The following is a 19317-nucleotide window of genomic DNA, read 5'->3' on the forward strand; positions in this document are numbered from 1 at the left end:
ATATATATATAAATAAGTTTTTAACAGTTATTGAGCCAGGTGCTCCTCCTGTGCCATTCGGTTTCAGGGACTCATGATCACCTGCTAGATGTACATACCAGCTCTGCACGTGCAGACACCCTGGAAAGTAGTGGGTGGTGGAGAGATTGGTGGAAAAAGAGCTCTGTTTGCCAGGTTTTCTTTACAAAATATTTGCCATGTTGCTCCCTCACCTGTTTGGCACTGGGTGTTCAGGTTGGAGTGAGGCTGTCATGGACCTTGTGCAGGGGACACGCACTGTTTCCCTGGCCCCTGTGCCACGGGGGAGCAAACAGGAGTAAGATGTGGATTTGCAGATTGTGAAATTTATATTATAAATATTTTTGTCCTTGGAATTCAGAGTTTTCTCTGTTTCCACGCAATAATAAGTGGGAGGCATCGCTGGGGTCGGCATCGCGTGCCATCGCCACTGCCCCGAGCGCTTCGCACATCCCTCGCTCCTCGGGCCCACACGCTGCGGTGGCATTTAATGCTTTCTGGATCCTTGAAGCAGATAAACACCGAAACCTGTGGGTTTACATAACAAAGTGGGAGCGGGGCTCATATTTGTCAGACAGCGCCCGGCCCCCAGCACCCATCTGCCGGCGTGGGGAGAGGGGGAGAAGCCGTCTGGTGGCTGCTGCTCCCACGCTGGAGCGCTGGAGCCCCAGAAGGAGCTGGGATGGTGCCAGCAATCCCCCCTGGCAGAGAGGAAGCTGCTCACCCCAGCAGGGAGGCAGTGGTGTGGTGGTGTGTCAACTCAGCCGGCAGGGTGACAGCACAGCATGTGCTCAGGGGTCATTGCCAGAATGGTTTCTAATATTGGGGTAATTGCCTTGAGATAGTCTTATCAGGCATGGTTGGATGCCAAAACACATTTGAGAGTGGGGCTGGGTGGGAATGAACCTGGCAGCATTGCCTCGGCACGTGTCTGCCCACCTGTGCCAAGTCCGCACCGGAGCCGGCGTTGTTGGCCACGTGTGTGTTCGTACCTTGCATTCCTTGGTCAGTTGTGTTTCTGCAGCTTTTTTCCTTAAACTTCCCCCTTTGCTCCCTGGAGACAGGGTGCATGTTGAGCTCCAGCAAATAAAATGGTGCTACACCTCCAGCAGGATCTGACAGCAGAGTAGCCAGTTTGCATTAGTTACCTTAGTGTAATGACATTGCCCCTTCCTCCTCTATCCCTTTTTTTTCTGGCAGAGGAGGCACAGATAAAATAAGAAATGATCCTCTGCCTTAAGGAACTGACTCCTCAGGAAGAAAGGCTGTAATAAAAAGGCAGTGTGAATAGTGATAGGGTGAATATTTTGCAGAAGAGAAAGAGCAGCCCTCCATTGCCCACCCGTGGAAAGCCTCTGAGAAAGGAGTTGCAGGGCTGGGGATGAAAAACCTCATTGCTATGGCAGATATCCTCGACAGAAGGAGACTTTCACTCTGGGTATGGGGTCCTGTGCACACTACACTGACAGCAGCAAATATTCAGGATAGTCATGTAGTTGAGATTTATTTTTCTGTTGGTGAAAGAAGAATTAAATTGTATTTCCTCGATTGCATTTTTCAGGTCAGACTGTGAGTGGGCCCGATTCCTGTCTTAGGTTTTTATTTCTGCTGGGGCAGTGAGTCGTCCTATGTGCAGGGCTGTTTCTCTGGGTGAAATAAGATAAATCTGACGATAAACACCTGATGCTTTCCTGGTTCTCCCAGGGCCAGCAGCAGGATCCCAGTAGCTCTGGGGGCTGTTTACAGCTCTGTCCCCAGGGCCAGAGAAGGTGGTCCGGGCACAGAGGGACCACTCTTCTCCGGGACGAGCGTTCCAGTGCGCAGAGACAAAAAGCAGTGCCAGGCAGACAATGTCCCACAGAGCAGCGCTCTGACAGCCTCTGTCCCAGCCTGTGCAAGTGGCTGATTCACAGCCAGTTGCAGTTTCTGGTTGTCTTGCCGTGCAAGATCTTGCTTCTCGGCTCTTCTCCCATCAGGGTCCTTCTGATGGCACTTCCCGACGCTCTTCTGTGCCACCGGCACTGACTCACCTCTGAGCCACTTCCTAGAAATGTCTCCCATTTTACCAGCTGGATACTTCTGGGAAGGTTTTTTTCAATCAGAAATAGTAATTTTTTTCTTCTTCCTCCCCCGTCTGTGTTTGCCCCACCCAGAACACACCCTGTCATGAACACGCACCACTGGCTGCATTGCTCTTGGGTCAGATGCAGCTCGCAGCACAGGCTTCTCTCACCATCAGCTGGGCTGAGCCCTGCTTGCAGCCTCCAGGAATCCCCAGGGGAAAAAACAAACCTGCAAGAGTAATAAGTTGCATATTTCCAACATTTTCAGTAATCTGGGGTGTTGTGGCTATGGCAGGACCTTGTAACCCACTACCTGACTAAAGACAACCTCTCTATTGGGGTTCTTTTTATTTAAAAAACAAGTGTTCTCACTCCAACCAACTTTGAATGTGGCACTCGAGAGGTGAAGTTGGAGTTTTTGTGCTTGCATTTTCTCTTTCATTTCAAATAGGATGCCACTGCACGATACAGTTGACTTCACATGAAGAACACAAATCTGCCTTGCTTGGGGTTCTCTTGGGTGCAGCGAGAAGCACCCGTGGGTGCTGAGGTCTCCCAGGAAGCTCAGCTGTCTTCTCTCCGTCACAGCTCAAGGGCTGCTGAAACAATTTGGAGAGCTGGCAGTGCATCGTAGTCTTTTCAGAAAGAAGTGCTTTAGTTTCTCATTCCCTCTTCGCTATTTATGTAGTCCCCATGAGATGTTCTGAAGTATATTTTTCCATGAGTGAGGTTTCCTGCAAATTGATTTTTTTTTTTTCTCTGAGTGTCCCACCCAGCGTTGAGTCTTACCAAGAAAGAATAGTAGATGACTCACAGTGGCTTTGAAATCTCTGTGATTAGACCTGATCCTGCTGAGTTTTGGCAGCATTTATGGCAACTGAGCCATTTTGTTTACTGGGAGAAAGAACTGGTGAGGTGGGAACTGCTGTCTGAGCCTCTTTGGTTATTTTTTTTTTCCCCTCTCTTGCATTTTTTTTCCTGCCAAACAGCTTGTTTTGTACACGTGACAGACTCTCTGCAGACACCTTTCTGAGCAGCACTGCTCTAGAAGGTCATGGCAGTTGAGGGAAAAATTGTCTTTAATTTTTGGCTCGTTGCGTGCTGAGGTCTGGAGGGTTAAGCTTCTAAGTCTTAATCTTGATGCTCTGATTTCCACTAGGAATGTGTGGGAAAAGTACTGTAGGGGAGTTTTCACAAAAGGAGAAAGAGCTGCAGGGTGTCTGTGCCTTGTCCAGGCACCCGTGTTGCTTGTAAAGGGCTGGAGCTCTGGGTATGGGGGTAAGGGAGGGGGATGAGGAGGCAGCTGAGGTTTGATTTGAGCTCAGAGATGAGCATCATCTTTCCTTGACTACCCTCGTTGGGCTTCTGTGCTGACTTGATTGAGGCATTGTTTTTCCCCTCCGGGAAAAGAATTAAATTTTTTTTCCCCAGGCATCTACTTTGTTCTAAACAAGCTGTCATTATTGTCAATGTGTGTAAATGAGCTGTTTTGCATAAATTTGCAGGTATTTAGTTGTATTTAAGAAAGAAACAGAAGGAAGCTGGTCTGTTTCTGCAAGTTTCTTCTTCATAATGAGCAATTTTTCATTGAATTTGTCTGGGTTTGAGCTCAGTTTGGCAGGTACTGGTCTGAAACCTCAGCCATCATTCCAAAGTTATATGAGAAGTCATAACCCAACTTCTGTAATAATTTGCTAATACTTAATTTTGATAATGGATTAAACACTTCAAGGTATAGAAAAATTAGCCTTTCAGGAACTCCAGTACCCTGTGGCCTGAGTTCTGTTGTGATTCTGTGGAGGGTCATATGGGGATCCCATGGAGGGTCTCCTTGGGAGAGGTTGGTTTGCCCTCTGAAGTCTCAGGGACATCATTGCCCTTGCCCTCTGAGCTCTGCTCACAGCTTCTCTTACAATTACCTCTGAGACTTCCCCAAGCCAACTGTTTTCTTCTCATAAATTAGAAGTTCTCAAATATTTGTTTTAGCTGGCCAGGGAGAAGGAAAATGCAGTTCCTGGGAGGTCTTAATGTTATCCTAGATCCACAGATGAAGTTATTCATGAACTGGTGGGAGATCTCTGGGCGTGAAAGGGAGGCCAAGGGCTGATGTTTGCCCATGTCGGTGCTCGCTGCTGGCTGTGGGTGAGGAAAAGCAGCTGCTGTTGGAAATGTGGATCAGGATCAGGCATGCACCCACCTGTTACCTCTGGCACGTGTTGCTGCTGGCTCTTTGGGCACGATGCCTGATTGTACAACAGGCACGAGGTGCTGCCTGTCCCAGCCCCGCGGTGGGAGCTGCAGCTCTAGGGGTGGACTGGAGAATGGAAGTCAAATGAGGATGAAGAGATCAAATTCTTGTGGAGTTTATTAGCCAGGGTGCATCAAATGCCTTTAAAAGCATTGCTAAAAAAAAAAAAAAAATCCATAAATCCATGGAGAGCTTCAGTTTGGAAAGGAGCTGAATCCAGGTTTGCAGGCAGGAGTGCTTAGTGTGTTTTCGGGTGATGAGTGGCTGCACTGTGTCACGGGGCTTTGCACCAGTGGTTCCAGCTTGTCCCTGGGGAGGGAAAGCAGGTGACAGTGCTCTCAGGGTGGTACAGGGTCGCATTTGGGATGGGGAGGCAGTGGAGTGTTGGCCGAGGAGCCGAGAGGAGCTGGGACGGCCAGAGGTACACGGTGTCGCCAAGGCGCTGCAGCTCCTCTCACGCCCACGAACCCGAGTTTGTCCTGTGATTTGAGTTTACCAAAGTGCACCCCTGGCGTGCTGTGTGCACAGTAAGCAAACAGCTTGGCAGTGGTTAATGTTCAGTGTGAGCAGGGTCGATTCCCACTGCCAGGAAGGGTGAGTGTGGGATGGCACCACACAAACAAAAAGCACTTCCATGTGCTTTCATGTGGAAAAAGCAGGAGAAGAGAGAAAAAGTCATGTTCCCACTTAAGGAGATCTGTTCAATTATCAGCAGGTTGCAGCAGGAGCAGGGATGATGACATCCTCACATACCTGCACTCTGCCATGATCTAGAGCTGCTGCCAGGAGTGAGTGCCTGTGCAGGGCTTGGGAGTGATGGCGGAGATCCTGTTCCAGTTGCTGAATCCCTTCCGAGCACAGGCTGCAGTGCTTTCCCTGGGATTAGCTTGGCTGGTAGGAGTTATGTGAAGGTCTCTGTTTGCATTTATCAGCTGCCACCTAACCCTGCTGTGGGATGGAGATGTTGGGCTGCCTTCCAGTGTGCCCTCTTGTCTCCGAGCCGCCAGAATTCCTTGCGGAATTGTGGCTTGGCAGGTGCCGGTCGCTGGAGCAGACGTGGCACTGGGAGATACCAGAATAGCTTTGAGTGATATGTACAGGACAGCAGCCCTGCAGACATCTATACGTTTAGGTCATGAAAATATGTCCTATATTTATGTGGCATGTCCAACTGTACACAAAAGCGGCAGCAATGTGCACCATCCTGGGAGCACTGCGGTGCTCCTTGTCATCCCCGGTGATTGGGAAGATAGATGGTCACTCCAGGAGTCCTGTGCGTTACACTATCACTCTGGCAAGCTATTTGCTTTTAGGATTTTATAGAAAGCTTTTGTAGTCTCTGCCTCTTGCCAAGCTCTGCATGGCTGTCAGCACCCTGAAGTGCTGCATCCTTTGGCCTTCCTGCTGTTTGTGCTCTTTGCGGCAGATACTTTACCCAGTCCCTCTTTTGCCTCAGCCCAGGACTCCTTTGGCCCCATCTCCATTGCATGGGGATGCTGAGGTGGAGCTGATACCTGAGGTGCTGTCACCTGGTTCCCTTTGCCTGCCTGTACCTACAGTGCTAGGGGGTCTCTGGAGTGGGTAACTGGGTGCCAGAGGCTCTGAGCATCCTCTCTCCTGGCTTTCAAGGGTGTTATGCACAGTACTCCTGAGTTTAGGGGTGCTGGGTGTGTGCCATGACCACATCAGGCAGTGCAGGGCTCATGGTGATCCCTGGAGGATGTACAGCCCAAGTTGCAAGCACTGTGTTAAAATACTCTTGTCCTTGCCTGAGGAATCCAAAACATGACAATGGATTAGTATGTGAAGGGCCAGCTTTAATTACCAATAAATAGCTAATGATCGGCTTCCTGAGGAGGCTGCACTTCCCGTGGCACCCCAGGGAGTGGGTACTGTACTCCTGGGGTGCTGCTGGGCGGGGGAAGCGGGAGCCCTGTGCTGGGAGAGCAGGAGCCAGAGCAACCAGTACATCAGCATGAGATCAGCAGCCACTGCTCACCCAAGGATGTTTATGTTTTCCCTTTGCTGTTTGGTAAAGCAAATAAACTGAGTCCTTGGAAGGCACCTAACGCTTAGGCTGGGCCTGGCTGTGGGGAAAAACACAGCACAGGGGGGTTTTCTGACTGCAGCCGTGGCTTAGTCACCACACTGTGACAGCGCTGACCAGTGCCTTTCCTCGTCATTTCCCTTGACCTGCCTGGTTTTTCTGTTCCCTCTTCTCTAGCGGGAGCACTGTGGGATCGGTGCTGCAGAGCCCTGTACAGAGGGATAAGGGGCTCTGCTCACTATGGCTAATGCAGCAGGGACTTCCAAAGATTAACCTGTTGTTTCCAGGAAATCCCTGTCTTGAAGCAAACAGGCCATGTGGATTCCCATGACTTTGCTTTTCCTCTGGGCAGGCTGGTGGCTTGGCAGTAAGCCTCACGTGGCAAGGACTGTGGAAATCAATAATGCAGAACCAGGGAACCGCGCTGCAGAAAGCACTAATTGGTTTCTGCTTTTAGAGGTATTGCTATTAAATGTAGGCACTTTGTGGGAATGATTGTTTTGGAAAGAGTGTTTTGACATGTTTTGGGTTTATCAGGATTGGGCTAAAGATAAGAAAATTAGGTCAGGATGGCGTTTGAACGTAGTGTTTAGTGTTGATTTGGATTTGTATTTCAGTTCCCCAGCTCCAGGGTGGGAGCAATGCTTTGGGTCTTACTCAAGGGTTGTTTTGTATCTTTTAAAAAACAAACCCTTATCCTCTTGCTCTGTCCCTGCAGTGTGAGCATCCAGAAGGGCAGATTTTCAGGAGGCGTCTGCGTGTGCCATGCTGGCTGCTTGCTCCTCTGGCTGAACAGTTTCCATATACTGAACTGAAGAACAGGGTTAAGGCATTGCTGAGCATTTTTCAACCCCTCTGTCTTTAATTTCATACTTAGGATCTGTAACATTTTACCCATAGGAGCCCTGAGATTTTGCTTAAGTAGTAGGGGAAAAATAAAATCACTGCATGTTTCTCTTGCTTTGTCATGGGTGCAGGGTTTTCCTGGTCTGAAAAAGCAGGATCCCCTTTGCAGGTGCTGACTGGGACCTGAGCCTGGGGGACATCTCTGGGTTTGGGTAGGGCTGACCCCTGCCCAGGGCTGTGGTAGGAAGGTGTGCCAGGGTGTAAATCTGAGGTGCTGACAAGCCCAGCTTTTCCTGGGGGATGCAAATAACACCTCACCTTGTCAGCTGAGGGTATTTCTCCGTGTAGGAGTGGTCCAAGGCTATTTTTAGGTTTAAAAGGGGATAAATAGGGAATATTTACATGGAAAATATTCATCACCACTATACAGAGCAGCTAGCTCTGTTGAGGGCATCATGCATGGGATTTCCTTGGCATCTCGTCTGGGCTGTCAGTGCATGTATGGCACCCAGGCTCCTGGCAGCAGCAGCAGGAGAGAGAGGATTCACGGTCCAAATTCTTTGGGCTTTGTTTTGACTGTTAGGATTTTTCTCTTTTTAATAACATCATCTCATTGCCCAGTTTTAGGCTAAGCCTGTCTGATTTTGTCGATGCAGCCTGGGAGGTTTGCGTGTGTCCCACCACCGGCACTGCTGCCCGCGGGACGAAACCAAGCATGGGAACAGAGGTCACTTGTCACAGCCCTTGCCAAAAGGTCACTGTACTGAGAGAGATGTCATGAGAACTGGAATGAGGGTAATTTTTCAGGGATTAAAGCGTTTCTCACCATAGGGATGGGAGTTGATGTTGAGCATCAAACCCTGTGAGGCATTGGCAGGAAATGTCTGTTTTTCCTGGATGTACTTTCTCTTCCCTCCTCCCCTCTTTTTCAAATGAAGGCTTTCTGGGTTTCATAGCTCTTCGTGGTGCTTGTCAGCATCAGAGCCTCATTAGGGAACAGGGATGATCTGAGCTTGTTGCAGATCTGCCACGATACAGAATAAAGTTAGGCTGACCAAGCTTTAGGTAGTCTGTGCTATTACCAGCCGCATACATTTTCACATCAGGACGTGAATGACTTCAAAATACAGAACTGTTCATGAATATTTACTAAAATATGTATTTTCTGCCTTCCAGTTTCCATGCCTTTAAAGCTGTTCTTTTGTTGTCCTGTGCAACAAGTAGAAAAGCATTTTCTTTATCTGAGGTTGTCATATGATCCACGAAGTAATAACTTGGGGTTAAAGCATAACCAAAATGGCAAATAGCAGAAGTGGATACCAGGTTTGCAAAGTTGCAGGATTGAGCTACGGGCTTGCAGTGTATTCACAAGGGCTTAGGGATTAATGTAGTTAATTTTGATTTTTATAGTCATTGTCCCTGTAGTTGAAATCTTGGCTGATTCCTGGTGCAGTCACTCTTTCCAGTGTATATATTTTACTATTTCAAGAGGTTTGGGGCCCCTGTGCTGTGGGGACAGCCTGGCGGCAGGAGGCAGAGAGCTTAAGTGGTGCTTGAAAGAAGAAATAATTAATCTGAGAACTAGGCTGAACAAAGGCGATGTCAGCAGTGCTTGTGGGGTTTTTGGTCTGGTTTCAGTTTCTTACCATCTCCCTTCTTCCTTGCCTGTTCATGCTTTCTGCAGTTTTCCTTTACTGCCGACTTTATTGGTTGGTTTTTCCTTCTTGCTGCTTTTGCCCAGGCAGATTTCATGCTGGATAAAGCTGGAGCATCACCTTCCCTCTGTTCAAATGAAGGTTACTCTGCCAGCTCCTGTCTGCCGAGGCCAGCAGATTTGGATCTGTGGGATCTGAGGGTCTTGGAAGGGAGCTGGTGCAACTGTTCCCTCTCCCCTGCTCCTGCCTCCTCCAGCCCTGGGAGTCTGCAAACCCCTCCTTGGACAATCCCGTGTCATTACCAGCAGACAGAGCTTTCTCCCTGGTCTCTGCTTTAAGCCAGCAATCAAATTGAAAGGGAGCAGATTTAAATTAGATATTAGGAAGAAATTCTTCCCTGTGAAAGTGATTGAGGCCCTGGCACAGGGTGCCCAGAGAAGCTGTTCCCTGGAAGTGTTCAAGGCCAGGTTGGATAGGGCTTGGAGCAACTTGGTCTAGTGGAAGATGTCCCTGCCCGTGGAGCTGAATATTCTTTAAGGTCCTTTCCAACACAAACCCTTCCACAATTCTGTGATTCTAATTCAGAGCAGTTCTCCCTTGTCCACCCTGCTCACAGCAGCCTTTTGTAGGCTTGCAGACTGTGTCCCATTTATCTTCCTGCTCTCAGTATTGACACTGTTCTCACAGGTCAAATGCTTTAGATCTGACTCTTCTGTCCTCTACACCGTATCTTCCTTTTTGGCTCGCAGGGAATATCTCTGTTTGTGCATCTTGGCACAGGCTTTGCCTTTGTTCAGATTCCTAGTTCTTGATTCAGTCAAACCCTGGTCTTTCTCTTGGGTTTTGGTTGGTTGTTTTTTTTTCTTTTTCCTTAAACAAACCCTACTTATTTTCTATTCTGAATGGCAACAGCCAAATATTAAAATGCAGCACTTGTTTCTGATGAATTTCTTAATTATTTCCACTCTACTGCTACTTGAGTTCTCTCTGACCTGCATGTAACTGCAGCCTCCAAAGCTGACGGTATCAGCAGGTTTATAATTCTGTTCTCTGGTCCATCACTAGTGTGAGCACTGAGTGGCACTGGATAGACAGGGCCTTCTTGATGTAGCCAGTCTGGTTTGTGGTTAAATCCTGGATATCTGTGCATGGTGCCTGTTTGCACCCAGCCTGTTGCAGATTAACCCGGGAGCATTCCTCAGCTTGCCCATGGGAATGCAGGCAGTGTCCACATGGAAACTCTGGCCAAGAGGTTAAATAGCTGTCGCAGACCAGAGCTGTATAAAGCAATTTGCAGAAGCTTTCAGAGGGATGTGTCTTTCCAGCTAACCCCAGTGCTGTCCTCCCTGCCCAGGCCTGGGGTTGCCCTGTGCCCTCTGGCTCTGATGCAGCTGACTGTGATGGGGAGCTTTTCCTCTGCCCAAGTTCATGGAGCTGCTGGAGAAGTCACACTTCCCCTCTGAACCCCAAAATCTTGCTCTAATCACTGTGGGTGGAATCTTGCTGCTGGGACTGACTCAGGTCCGTCTGAGTTTGGACCCTGCGTTATCCCAGGACTTGCCTGTGCCAGCAAGGCAAAAAAACTGCTTCAGTTTAAAAAAAAAAATAAAAAATTAAAAAATCCTGAGTTATGCAGCCCTGCTGTGGCCCCTGGCAAGTAATCACTGCATACACTGGTTAATTGTTTATCCATTAACTGACTGCGTCAATTAATGTGACGAGGAGCCCAGCTGTACCTGGCACGGCAGGGAGGGGAGGAGGAGGAGGAGAAACAGGAGGAGGAGGGAGGATGTGCATCCTCTCCCTGTTGGCTCCTCTCCCTGTGCTCTTCCTCCAGCCCTCCTGATGTGGTATTTGCTGCTTTCCTTCAAGTGTAATTCCTGGCATGGCATGTACAGAGTGTGCTTGGGCTTGTGTTCTCTTGGACTGTGGAAAACTTCTTTTGGAAAGGGCATTAAGTTTCCATGAAGCAAAAGCTTCTTCAGACTAAGAAAAAAACAAACTGTGTTTTGTTTCTAAACATGAATACAGACAGAAGGAATACAAAGCAAGATGCTGCTTTATTTCCATCTAGCAATGATCAAAAAAAACCTCTTTGCCTGCAATGCTGAGTGGGAAATAGGATTTTATTGTATGTGTCAGTGCAGAGCAGGGCTCTGGGCTCTCCTCTGCCACCCCCAGGGTTATTTGGGAAATATAACCTCTGTGGCCTCCTTTGGGAATGATATTCGTGTATGCCTGCTTTCCAGGGAGGAAATCAAACATCCAAAGCCAGTCTATATTAGGTGGAATGACTTCACTGCTAGAAGAAAATGAAAATGTACCTTATGCTCTCTGAATAATTCAATTCCCCTGCAGTGTTGTTGTCAGAATAGGAGAAGTGTAAAGCTTCTAACAGGGAGAACTGGCTTTCCATGGAGTGGTGGCAAGGGAGGTGTGGGGCAGTGCTAGTGCCAGATTCTTGCTGTGGGGAAGCTGTGTGTGCTGGGTAGGGAAGTGGGTAACATCAGTTGGGGTGAGAACAGTTTAATAATTGAAAAAAATTAAAATATTATAATACTGCTACTAATAATATTAATAATTGTAATGAAAGAGAGAGAGAAAGGAATAACACCCGATGGAAACAAGTGATGCACAATCCAATAATTGCTCACCACCTGCTGACAGATGTCCAGCCTGTTCCCCAGTAGCAATCAGCCCCTTCCAGCCAACCCAGTTTATATACTGGGTATGATGTTCTATGGAGTGGAATATCCCTTTGTACTGTTCAGGTCAGCTGTCCTGGCCTTGCTGACCCCCAGCTTCTTGTGCACCTCACCACTGGCAGAGCAGGGAAACTGGGAATTCCTGGCTTAGGGGAAGGAGGTCTCAGCAACAACTAAAACATCAGTGTATTATCATCCTAAACCCAAAACACAGCATTGTACCAGCTACTAAGAAGAAAACAGACTCTATCCCAGCCAAAACCAGGACATTGCCCCATGGTTCAGTGTATCATGGGGGAAGGAGGTACCCAGGAGTGTACACATGTGGGTTTATGTTTGAATTATTCAGGTGCATTTCTTGAAGTGAACTGGGGGCCCAGCAATCCCTCAGTCTGGTCCTAAAGCCTTCTGTGCCTGTGGTGGCATTCCTTGCCACTGGTGGCAGGTGGCAGAGCCACCAAGGCCCTCAGAGCCCTCACTCCTAAGATGAAGCTGTTGGTTCTGCATTTACTTTGGTATAAGAGAAGAGACTGACCCATTTTTTCCTTGATTCAAGTCTGCGTGCAAACGGATTATTTTTTTTTCTGAAGGCAGCTGCTTTTAACATGTTTTTGGGCTTACATGATATCAGCCTTATGTAGTGATAAAATAATGTACTTGTTTCAAGAGGAAACAATAATAAAGAATGTCCTTTCAAAAGCAGCTAAACACATGATTTATTAAAATGTTAAATTATTTCCAAGTTACGGCATACCCAGCTCTTGCTATGGAGCTCACTCAAGAATAATGGCACAGTGTTCTTTGCAGAATTTGACTTCAGAAATGTCACACTTCTTTTAAAAATCATTCTTTAACACAATGTGAGAGCTTCCACGAGTATAAATGGGCATCCTTGTATTGACTGCTGTAAAATGTTGCCAGTTTGTCCCGTCCATATTTTTTCAGTGAAGCTGTGACATTTATTGCAGAGCAGGGCAGAGACTGAAGGGACTTATTTATCATGGAGATGCCCAAGAGCTGGAGCTTGGCTGCATGCAAGGACCAGCAGCCAATTCCTCAGCCTCACAGTGAGTTGCAGAACCTGGAAGAGGAGGAGGAGGAAGAGGAGGGTTTGCAAATACACTCAGGTGCCAAAGGCTTGAGCCTGTCTCGGCTCACATGCCTCACATATCGATTTATTTTTGTTTCCCTAATTTTTTTTCATCTTCCTTCCCTGTTTTTGTCCTGACTCAGGCTCTTGGCGTGGCTGGGTGGGAATAAAGGTGGGCAGAGCTGTAGTCATCAGTGCCTAAACACCTCCAGGTGCCACTGCCTGAGCACCCCGAGCAGGCAGCAGCCCCTGTCCTCATCACTAAGGGGCCATGGGCTGGTCCTGCAGCCACCTGGGCTGTTGGTGGGGTGACACAAGGATGAGCTGGAGTGTCCACCTTGTTGCTCCCAGGCTTTCTGTGGGCATCAGGATGCCCCCAAACCCCAGTCTGCTCCCCAAGAGGAATATTTACAGCTGTAACTTCTGAGCCTGCTGAGAGGAGGGAGCCGTGGGGGAGCACGAGGCACGCAGATACCACAGGCAATTGTTAAGGTGCAGAGAAAGAGAGGAAATCTTAATAACGCCTCAAGTTTGTGTCACTAGTTCAATCAAAGGAAGAACATGTAACAAAAACGCCTACTGATTTTCTGAGTGAGCTGTTCCTTCATGCAGCCTGACCTGGGAAATGCAGTGCCCTGTGAATTAAGTCTGGGATTTTGCTGGGAATTGATATGGTTTGTGCTTTTTCTGGTGTATGGTCATTATTGCAGAGGTTGTTGAGATGATCAGGTGAGCCGATGCAGAGACTTCCTTGCTTTCCTTTTGTAATCAATAAATGAAGGTAATCCTAAACCACAGCCAACTCCCTGCCGGTGTTTTTAGCTGGAAAGTGAAATATTACTTATTTTCCTACAACTAGAGTGTGTGAGTCCTGTGGTCAGTGGCTTGGGGGGAAATTTTCTCTTGCAGCCCGAAGCTACCTGTACTTTTTTCACTGCTCTGGGCAGTGGTTTCCTGTAGCTGCAGGGCTGGGTGTTTGCATCAGGCGTGTAGGATGGGGATAGTTGGGATGAGTGTGGGGAAGGGGCTGGAGGGATGAGAGGGCCTTGTGCTTGCCAGTGGTTTCCCTGAGCCCTTGCTCTGTGTAGCAGAGGGGGTGATGACAGCCCTGCCCCTTCCTCTCCCCAGCGCCCCGCGGCTCCAGAGCGCGGGCCCCGGAGATGTCACTGAGAGCCGAGAGCCATGCAGCCACATCGACGCTGAAGAAGATCGCTGCAGACATGAGCAACATCATTGAGAGCCTGGACACCAGGGAGCTCCACGTGGAGGGGGAGGAGGTCGACTCAGAGGTGCTAAATGACCCGAAAGGCACCGGTGAGTTGACGCCTGTACCTTCTCACCCCATGTCCCGCCTGGATTTAATAATCTGTTGACAGGTGGGGTACAGCCTCAGGGGTCTTGCCAAGCCCCAGCCACTGACCCTGGTTTAGAACCAGGAGGCTCTTAAAACTTGAGCTTTTCAAGTCTAGCCCCTTCTGTGAAAGCTTGTCTTCGAGCTCTCTGAAATAAAACCTGGTATATTTTAGTGGAATCAATGCTGCTGTGTAAATGCTCCTGTGTTAGAGCACTGCAGCTGTCTGCTGGCTTTCACGCCCTTGTGGGTCCTTACAGGGCTGTTGAGCTAACAGGGTTTTGTGGTCCTTGCAGCGTGCATTCCCTTCTCTGCCATCTACCACACCCATGGGTTCAAGGAGCCGGGCACGCAGACGTACCTCACGGGATGTCCTGTCCGAGTGCGTGTGTTGGAAGTTGAGCGCTTCACTTCCACTAAGAAGGTCAGAACCTACAGAAATTTCGTTCACTTTGGTTAGAACTGTGTTACAGTACTGCTTGTGGGTTGATTTTGTGCTTGCTTGTTCACTGGCTGAGGAAGGAGGAATGCCTGTGCCTCAGAAAACACTTAAGAGAGAAGGTTACCTGTGTGTATAAAATCTAATAAAGCAGAACAAGAAATCATGAGACAGAATGATCCTTAAGTAAAATCGAATAAAGGCTCTTCAGATGAGCAGCTGCAAGAAAATTACTTATTTCAGAGCTTCATCCTTTGTACGATGTTCTCCTCTGCAGGTACCAAGCCCCAATGTTTACACCATTGAGCTGACCCATGGAGAGTTCACCTGGCAGGTGAAAAGGAAGTTCAAGCACTTCCAGGAGCTTCACAGGGAGCTGCTGAGATACAAAGCCTTCGTGCGCATCCCTATCCCTACCAGGAGGTGAGTGCGGATCCCTGAGGACAAAGTGGGCTTTGGGAGGGGGGGATCTGTTTCTTTTAGTAATGTATCCATTTGGTTTCACTGATCCCATTTACTTTGCTGTAGGGAGAACAGAAGAATTCAGTCTCTATAAATATTTATTAGCTATAATAAAAATATTTAATCTATGCGTTCAGTAGCAATAATCTAAGTGATGCAAACATGTCTCTGCTGACGCAGAAAACGTTGTCTCCCGGGTCACCAGCTTTTGAGCTGAATTTGCCTTAAACTTGGGGATAGGCTGTGTTAAAGCTAATGGAAATTGCTGGTGTGCTGTGGCTTTCTGACAGCGTGGGCTGGATGCTGAAGGTATGGGGGTCCCTGGCATGAGTGGTCAGCCCTGCCCAGGTTGGCCTTGGTGCTCAGGGTGGCTAGAAACAAAAAGGAAGAGAGAAAAGAAGTGTGAAGAGAAGTGCTCTAGGACAGCAAGAGCCTCCTGATGTGGAGAAACGTTGGGATATGATAGGAAAGGTGAAATTATGAGCGGCTGAGTGCTGGAGAAACTTAATGCCCTAAAAATAGGGTGTAGGCTCTCTATTTGAGGGCAAAATGTGGCCCTCAAAAAACAGAACTCTGATATTTCTGTGTTGTGTTTTTGTGAACCGGTTGGAGCATACTGGCTTCTTCAATGAGTCCACACTGGCTTTTTTTTTTTTATTATTTGTTTATTTGCTGTCCTGCCCACCCATCTCCGTTTTTAAGAGTTTGGATAGGAAAAATAAAAGCACGGCAGAAGGGGGGTTATGTATCGAGGCGCACACACACACCCTTGCAGCACTGAGACCTGATGCTGGGGTTTGCTTTTCCTTCCAGTCACACGGTGAGAAGACAATCCATCAAAAGGGGAGAGCCAAGGCAGATGCCGAGTCTGCCGCACACCGCGGAGAGCACGGTGCGGGAGGAGCACTTCTCCAGCAGGAGGGTGAGTGCCCAGCTCAGCCTGGGGGCCAGAGGGGTGCTCTGGGAGGGCTTCTGAGGTGCAGAGGTGCCAGGCACGTTGCTTGCAAAGCCACGCATTATCAAACCCTTTGTTTATTGCCATTAAAGTATTTTGTTTGGCAAACCTACGCTTTGACAAGCCCGGCTTTAGTGCCACATTCTCCCCTGTGCAGTGATGAGGATGCTTCTCTTGGGGTTCACACGGGCAAAGTTTTCCTCTGCAGTTGAGGAAAACCATGATGCTGGGAGTGGTGGTTCCCCTCCTCCCACCTGCTCTGATTTAAAGATAGAAGAGGCAGTTCGCAGAGTCAAGTTGCGTGATGGAGGCAGCCCCGAGGCCATCAAAATCTGAGGGATTTCAGTCCTGTCCCCCTCTGAAAGAGGAGCTGCCAGCCAGGCTCCCTGTGCTGTCATGGGTAATTTTAGCTGAGGCACACGTGTTCTGTGTAACTTCATCAGATGTTAACAGATGGGCGCTTCCGTGGAGAGGGTGGATGTCTTCCTACCTCTTCACTGCAGCTTTGCTGTTTGCAAGGGGGGAAAAAAACCTCTATAAAAACCCGTGTTTGTTCAGCCAGCTTATCGTTCTCTTTCTGCTGCTCCCTCCTTCTCTGGGCTTTCTGCCACTGGAGCTTCACGTCCCAAAAGATTGTGTCTCGTGGCTGTGACGTGCAGATAACCCTCCCTGCTGTGCACGGCTCCACTGATGAGCGGGAAGTTTCAGGAGAGAGATGCTGGTTTAAAAGAGGAAGAAAAATGTGTTCTAGATCCTTTTTTCTGCACTCACCTTGGCTTCCTTGTGGGAATCCCACTGCTCTCACCAGGGGGATGTACACTCAGTGTTGTGTAGTCAGTGCTGTGATGTCAGTGCTGAGAAGGATAAAGGTCCTGATGGCATTTGTTTGTTTTTAGTTTGTTTTGTGTCCTGTAGGACTCTGTCCAGTTTCCTATGCTGTGACAGTCTAATTTCTTCTTTGCCCATGAGGATAGGAAGACATTAATTCTCCCATATTGGTTTCTTCTCCCCTCCTGGCTGGGGAGGACAGGCCCAGTCACTGCCCTCTCTGTGGCTTTTGGGACAGGGCAGCATGATCATCATGCTCCTCGCCCCATGAACCTGATGTTTTGGTTAAACAGGCTCTCTCAGTTGCCTCTGAGGCAGTGTTTTCTCACAAAGCTAATTTATGTGTGTCAGAAACAGTGGGGACTGATTTTGCATATATGATTGTTCTGAAACTTGGGTTCAGTCAAGAAAGTTGACCTCCAAAGTGACACTGCCAAGGAACAAGGAACTGCTGGTGGAAAGAATAAACACAGATCTGTGAACAGTAAACAACCTGTGACCAAACTGTGCTGAGCTGTAATATCCTGTGAGAATATAATAATGCATTTATTTATCCACTCACACTGAAGAGTGTGTCTGATTTCTTGGTTGCTTCCTCATGCTGGACAGTTGGATTGCAGGAACTTACAAGAAAAACCTCCACATCTTATCTAAAGTGTCAACATTTTAATTGTAGAAACAGCTGGAGGACTACTTGTCAAATATCCTGAAAATGCCGATGTACAAGAACTACCATGGAACAGTAAGTAGAAATTAGTTTGTTTACCTAAAGAATATTCACTTCACAAATGCTGAATTCATTGGAAGACACGCAGCTTATGGATGAAACATTTTACAACTGTTTTGTTAGCATTTTGGCTTAGCTAATTTCTCCAACATGATGTCATATGATGAAAGCCAAAGGAGGAGAGTGAATGACTCAGTCTTGGATGTTGCTGGTACAACACAGGGATAATCTCCTCAAGAAAGTCCAGTCCAGACAGCTGGTTGTACATGTATAATGATTTCTGTTTAATTCTGCAGTGTTTAAGATGATAAGTTAAAGTTTTAAGCACTTAAACAATTGGACTCCAAACCACATTTGTAATTGCTCCTTCAGTTTGGGCTTTGTGTGTGGTCCTGCGTGCAGTTTTGTATCATTCTCTGCAGTTTCACTGGGCATCAGGGATGCTGAGTTTGTGTTTATGATACCCCTTAACCTCTCCAGGTATTTTGGCAGTTCCAAAGGGAGATGAAAGTTGGCTTATTTCCCCAAGTCAACACTCATTTTGAAATGAGGAGAGATGTCAAATCCAGCTTCAGACCTATTTTAAGCAAAAATATTTCTTTTGAAATCCATCCTCGAATGTTTCTTCAGTGCTCCTCACCTGTCAGTTGCAGCTGTAACATCTCCCGGGGATGGCAATTTATTTCCCCTTTTTTGGCTGCATAATGACTGTGTTATTCCATCTTTTGTATTATCAGCAAAATCTGATGCACACTCTGAGCTTAGTGACATTTTTGAGCCAAGGATGATTAACTGGGAGCACTTGGTTTTCAAACAAGCCAGAAATATAGACTGAACTTAGGGTTTCTGTAGCAACCAGTTCTTCTCTTCCACTTTTGTTGTTGTTATTTGGTAGATATCCTTCTCCTTTGCAGGATTTCGGTTGTGTAGAGGTGTTGGGCAGCTCATAGATGAATGTCATGCCCAAAACCTCTTTGTGCTCTGTTGCAGAGCTCAGTGTGTTAAGCACTACTTGTGAGAGCCAAAGTGCTCATTGGGGTTGGCCAGAAACCTTCAGACTAGTTTGAGGCAACTGTTTTCCTTAGAGTGCTTCTTTTGGGGACAGGCAGTGGAGCTTACTCCACTGCAGTTGAGCTGTGTTAGTCTGCATGTGGGAAAGAGTCATCTTTTGTTCTTAAAGCAAGATTGGGATAACTTGGCAATTTTGATCAGCAGCATATGCAGAGCGGGGGAGAGTTATTTTACAGTGTGGATCCATCTTATCACTTTTAGGCAGGCATTGCTTTTTTCAAATACTTTGGAGCGTTTCTGCTCCTGTAGGAATGTGGATGATCCTTTGGCCAGGCTGTGGTTTGAGATGGGCAGCCGTGGTGGGGGCCGGGGGAGGAGACGAGCGGTCCTGCCTTGCCCAGGCAGCTGTGGGGTGCTCCCCTCCTGTGCTGAATCGCCCTTCTGTCCCCAGCCCCCGGAGCCAGATGTCACTTTGCACATAAATTCTCAGTTTATTGTTGGCTCCCACTGGATTTGGCCACAGCGAGGCATTCAGTGAGGACTCTGCTGCTCACGGTGGCAGCGCGAGTCCTGCAGGCGATGCTGGAAGAAAGCACAGGGAGAAAAGTGCTTCCTTTAAAAAAAAAAAAAAAACACAACACACCAAAACAACCCCCACCATTCTCATACTCCATAGAGACTGAAGTGAAGATTTCTGGCACTTTCCCCAGAACTTTGTCCTCCTGAGAGCAAAATGAGGGCTTTGCTCTTTCTGTGGTTGAGAAGTCTTTTGCCTGGATGCTGACAAATGCTGTAACTGTCTTAATCTTGGAGCACATTTTGACTCCTGTGGGTTCCTCTCATCAAATTGATGCACTGAGGTGTTTTTTTTT

The 19317-nt window shown here is 47.8% G+C and overlaps 1 protein-coding gene across 3 annotated transcripts in view; it reads left to right on the forward strand.

Moving 5' to 3' along the window:
- Positions 1-19317, forward strand: part of PLD1 (phospholipase D1) — a 62213-nt gene that overhangs the window by 4345 nt on the left and 38551 nt on the right. For 2 of the 3 annotated variants that reach the window (XM_027891303.1, XM_027891304.1), the window contains exons 1-5: positions 13833-13986; positions 14320-14447; positions 14740-14885; positions 15738-15846; positions 17384-17449. In XM_027891303.1, the coding sequence (XP_027747104.1) occupies positions 13833-13986; positions 14320-14447; positions 14740-14885; positions 15738-15846; positions 17384-17449 (603 nt within the window). Of the gene's footprint in view, positions 1-13800; positions 13987-14319; positions 14448-14739; positions 14886-15737; positions 15847-17383; positions 17450-19317 lie in introns of those variants that run through there. The other variant, XM_027891302.1, reaches the window with a different exon arrangement.

Source organism: Empidonax traillii, unplaced genomic scaffold (assembly GCF_003031625.1).
Source record: "Empidonax traillii isolate 1590-97213 ecotype Southwest subspecies unplaced genomic scaffold, ASM303162v1 scaffold319:size813200, whole genome shotgun sequence".
Lineage (NCBI taxonomy): Eukaryota > Metazoa > Chordata > Aves > Passeriformes > Tyrannidae > Empidonax > Empidonax traillii.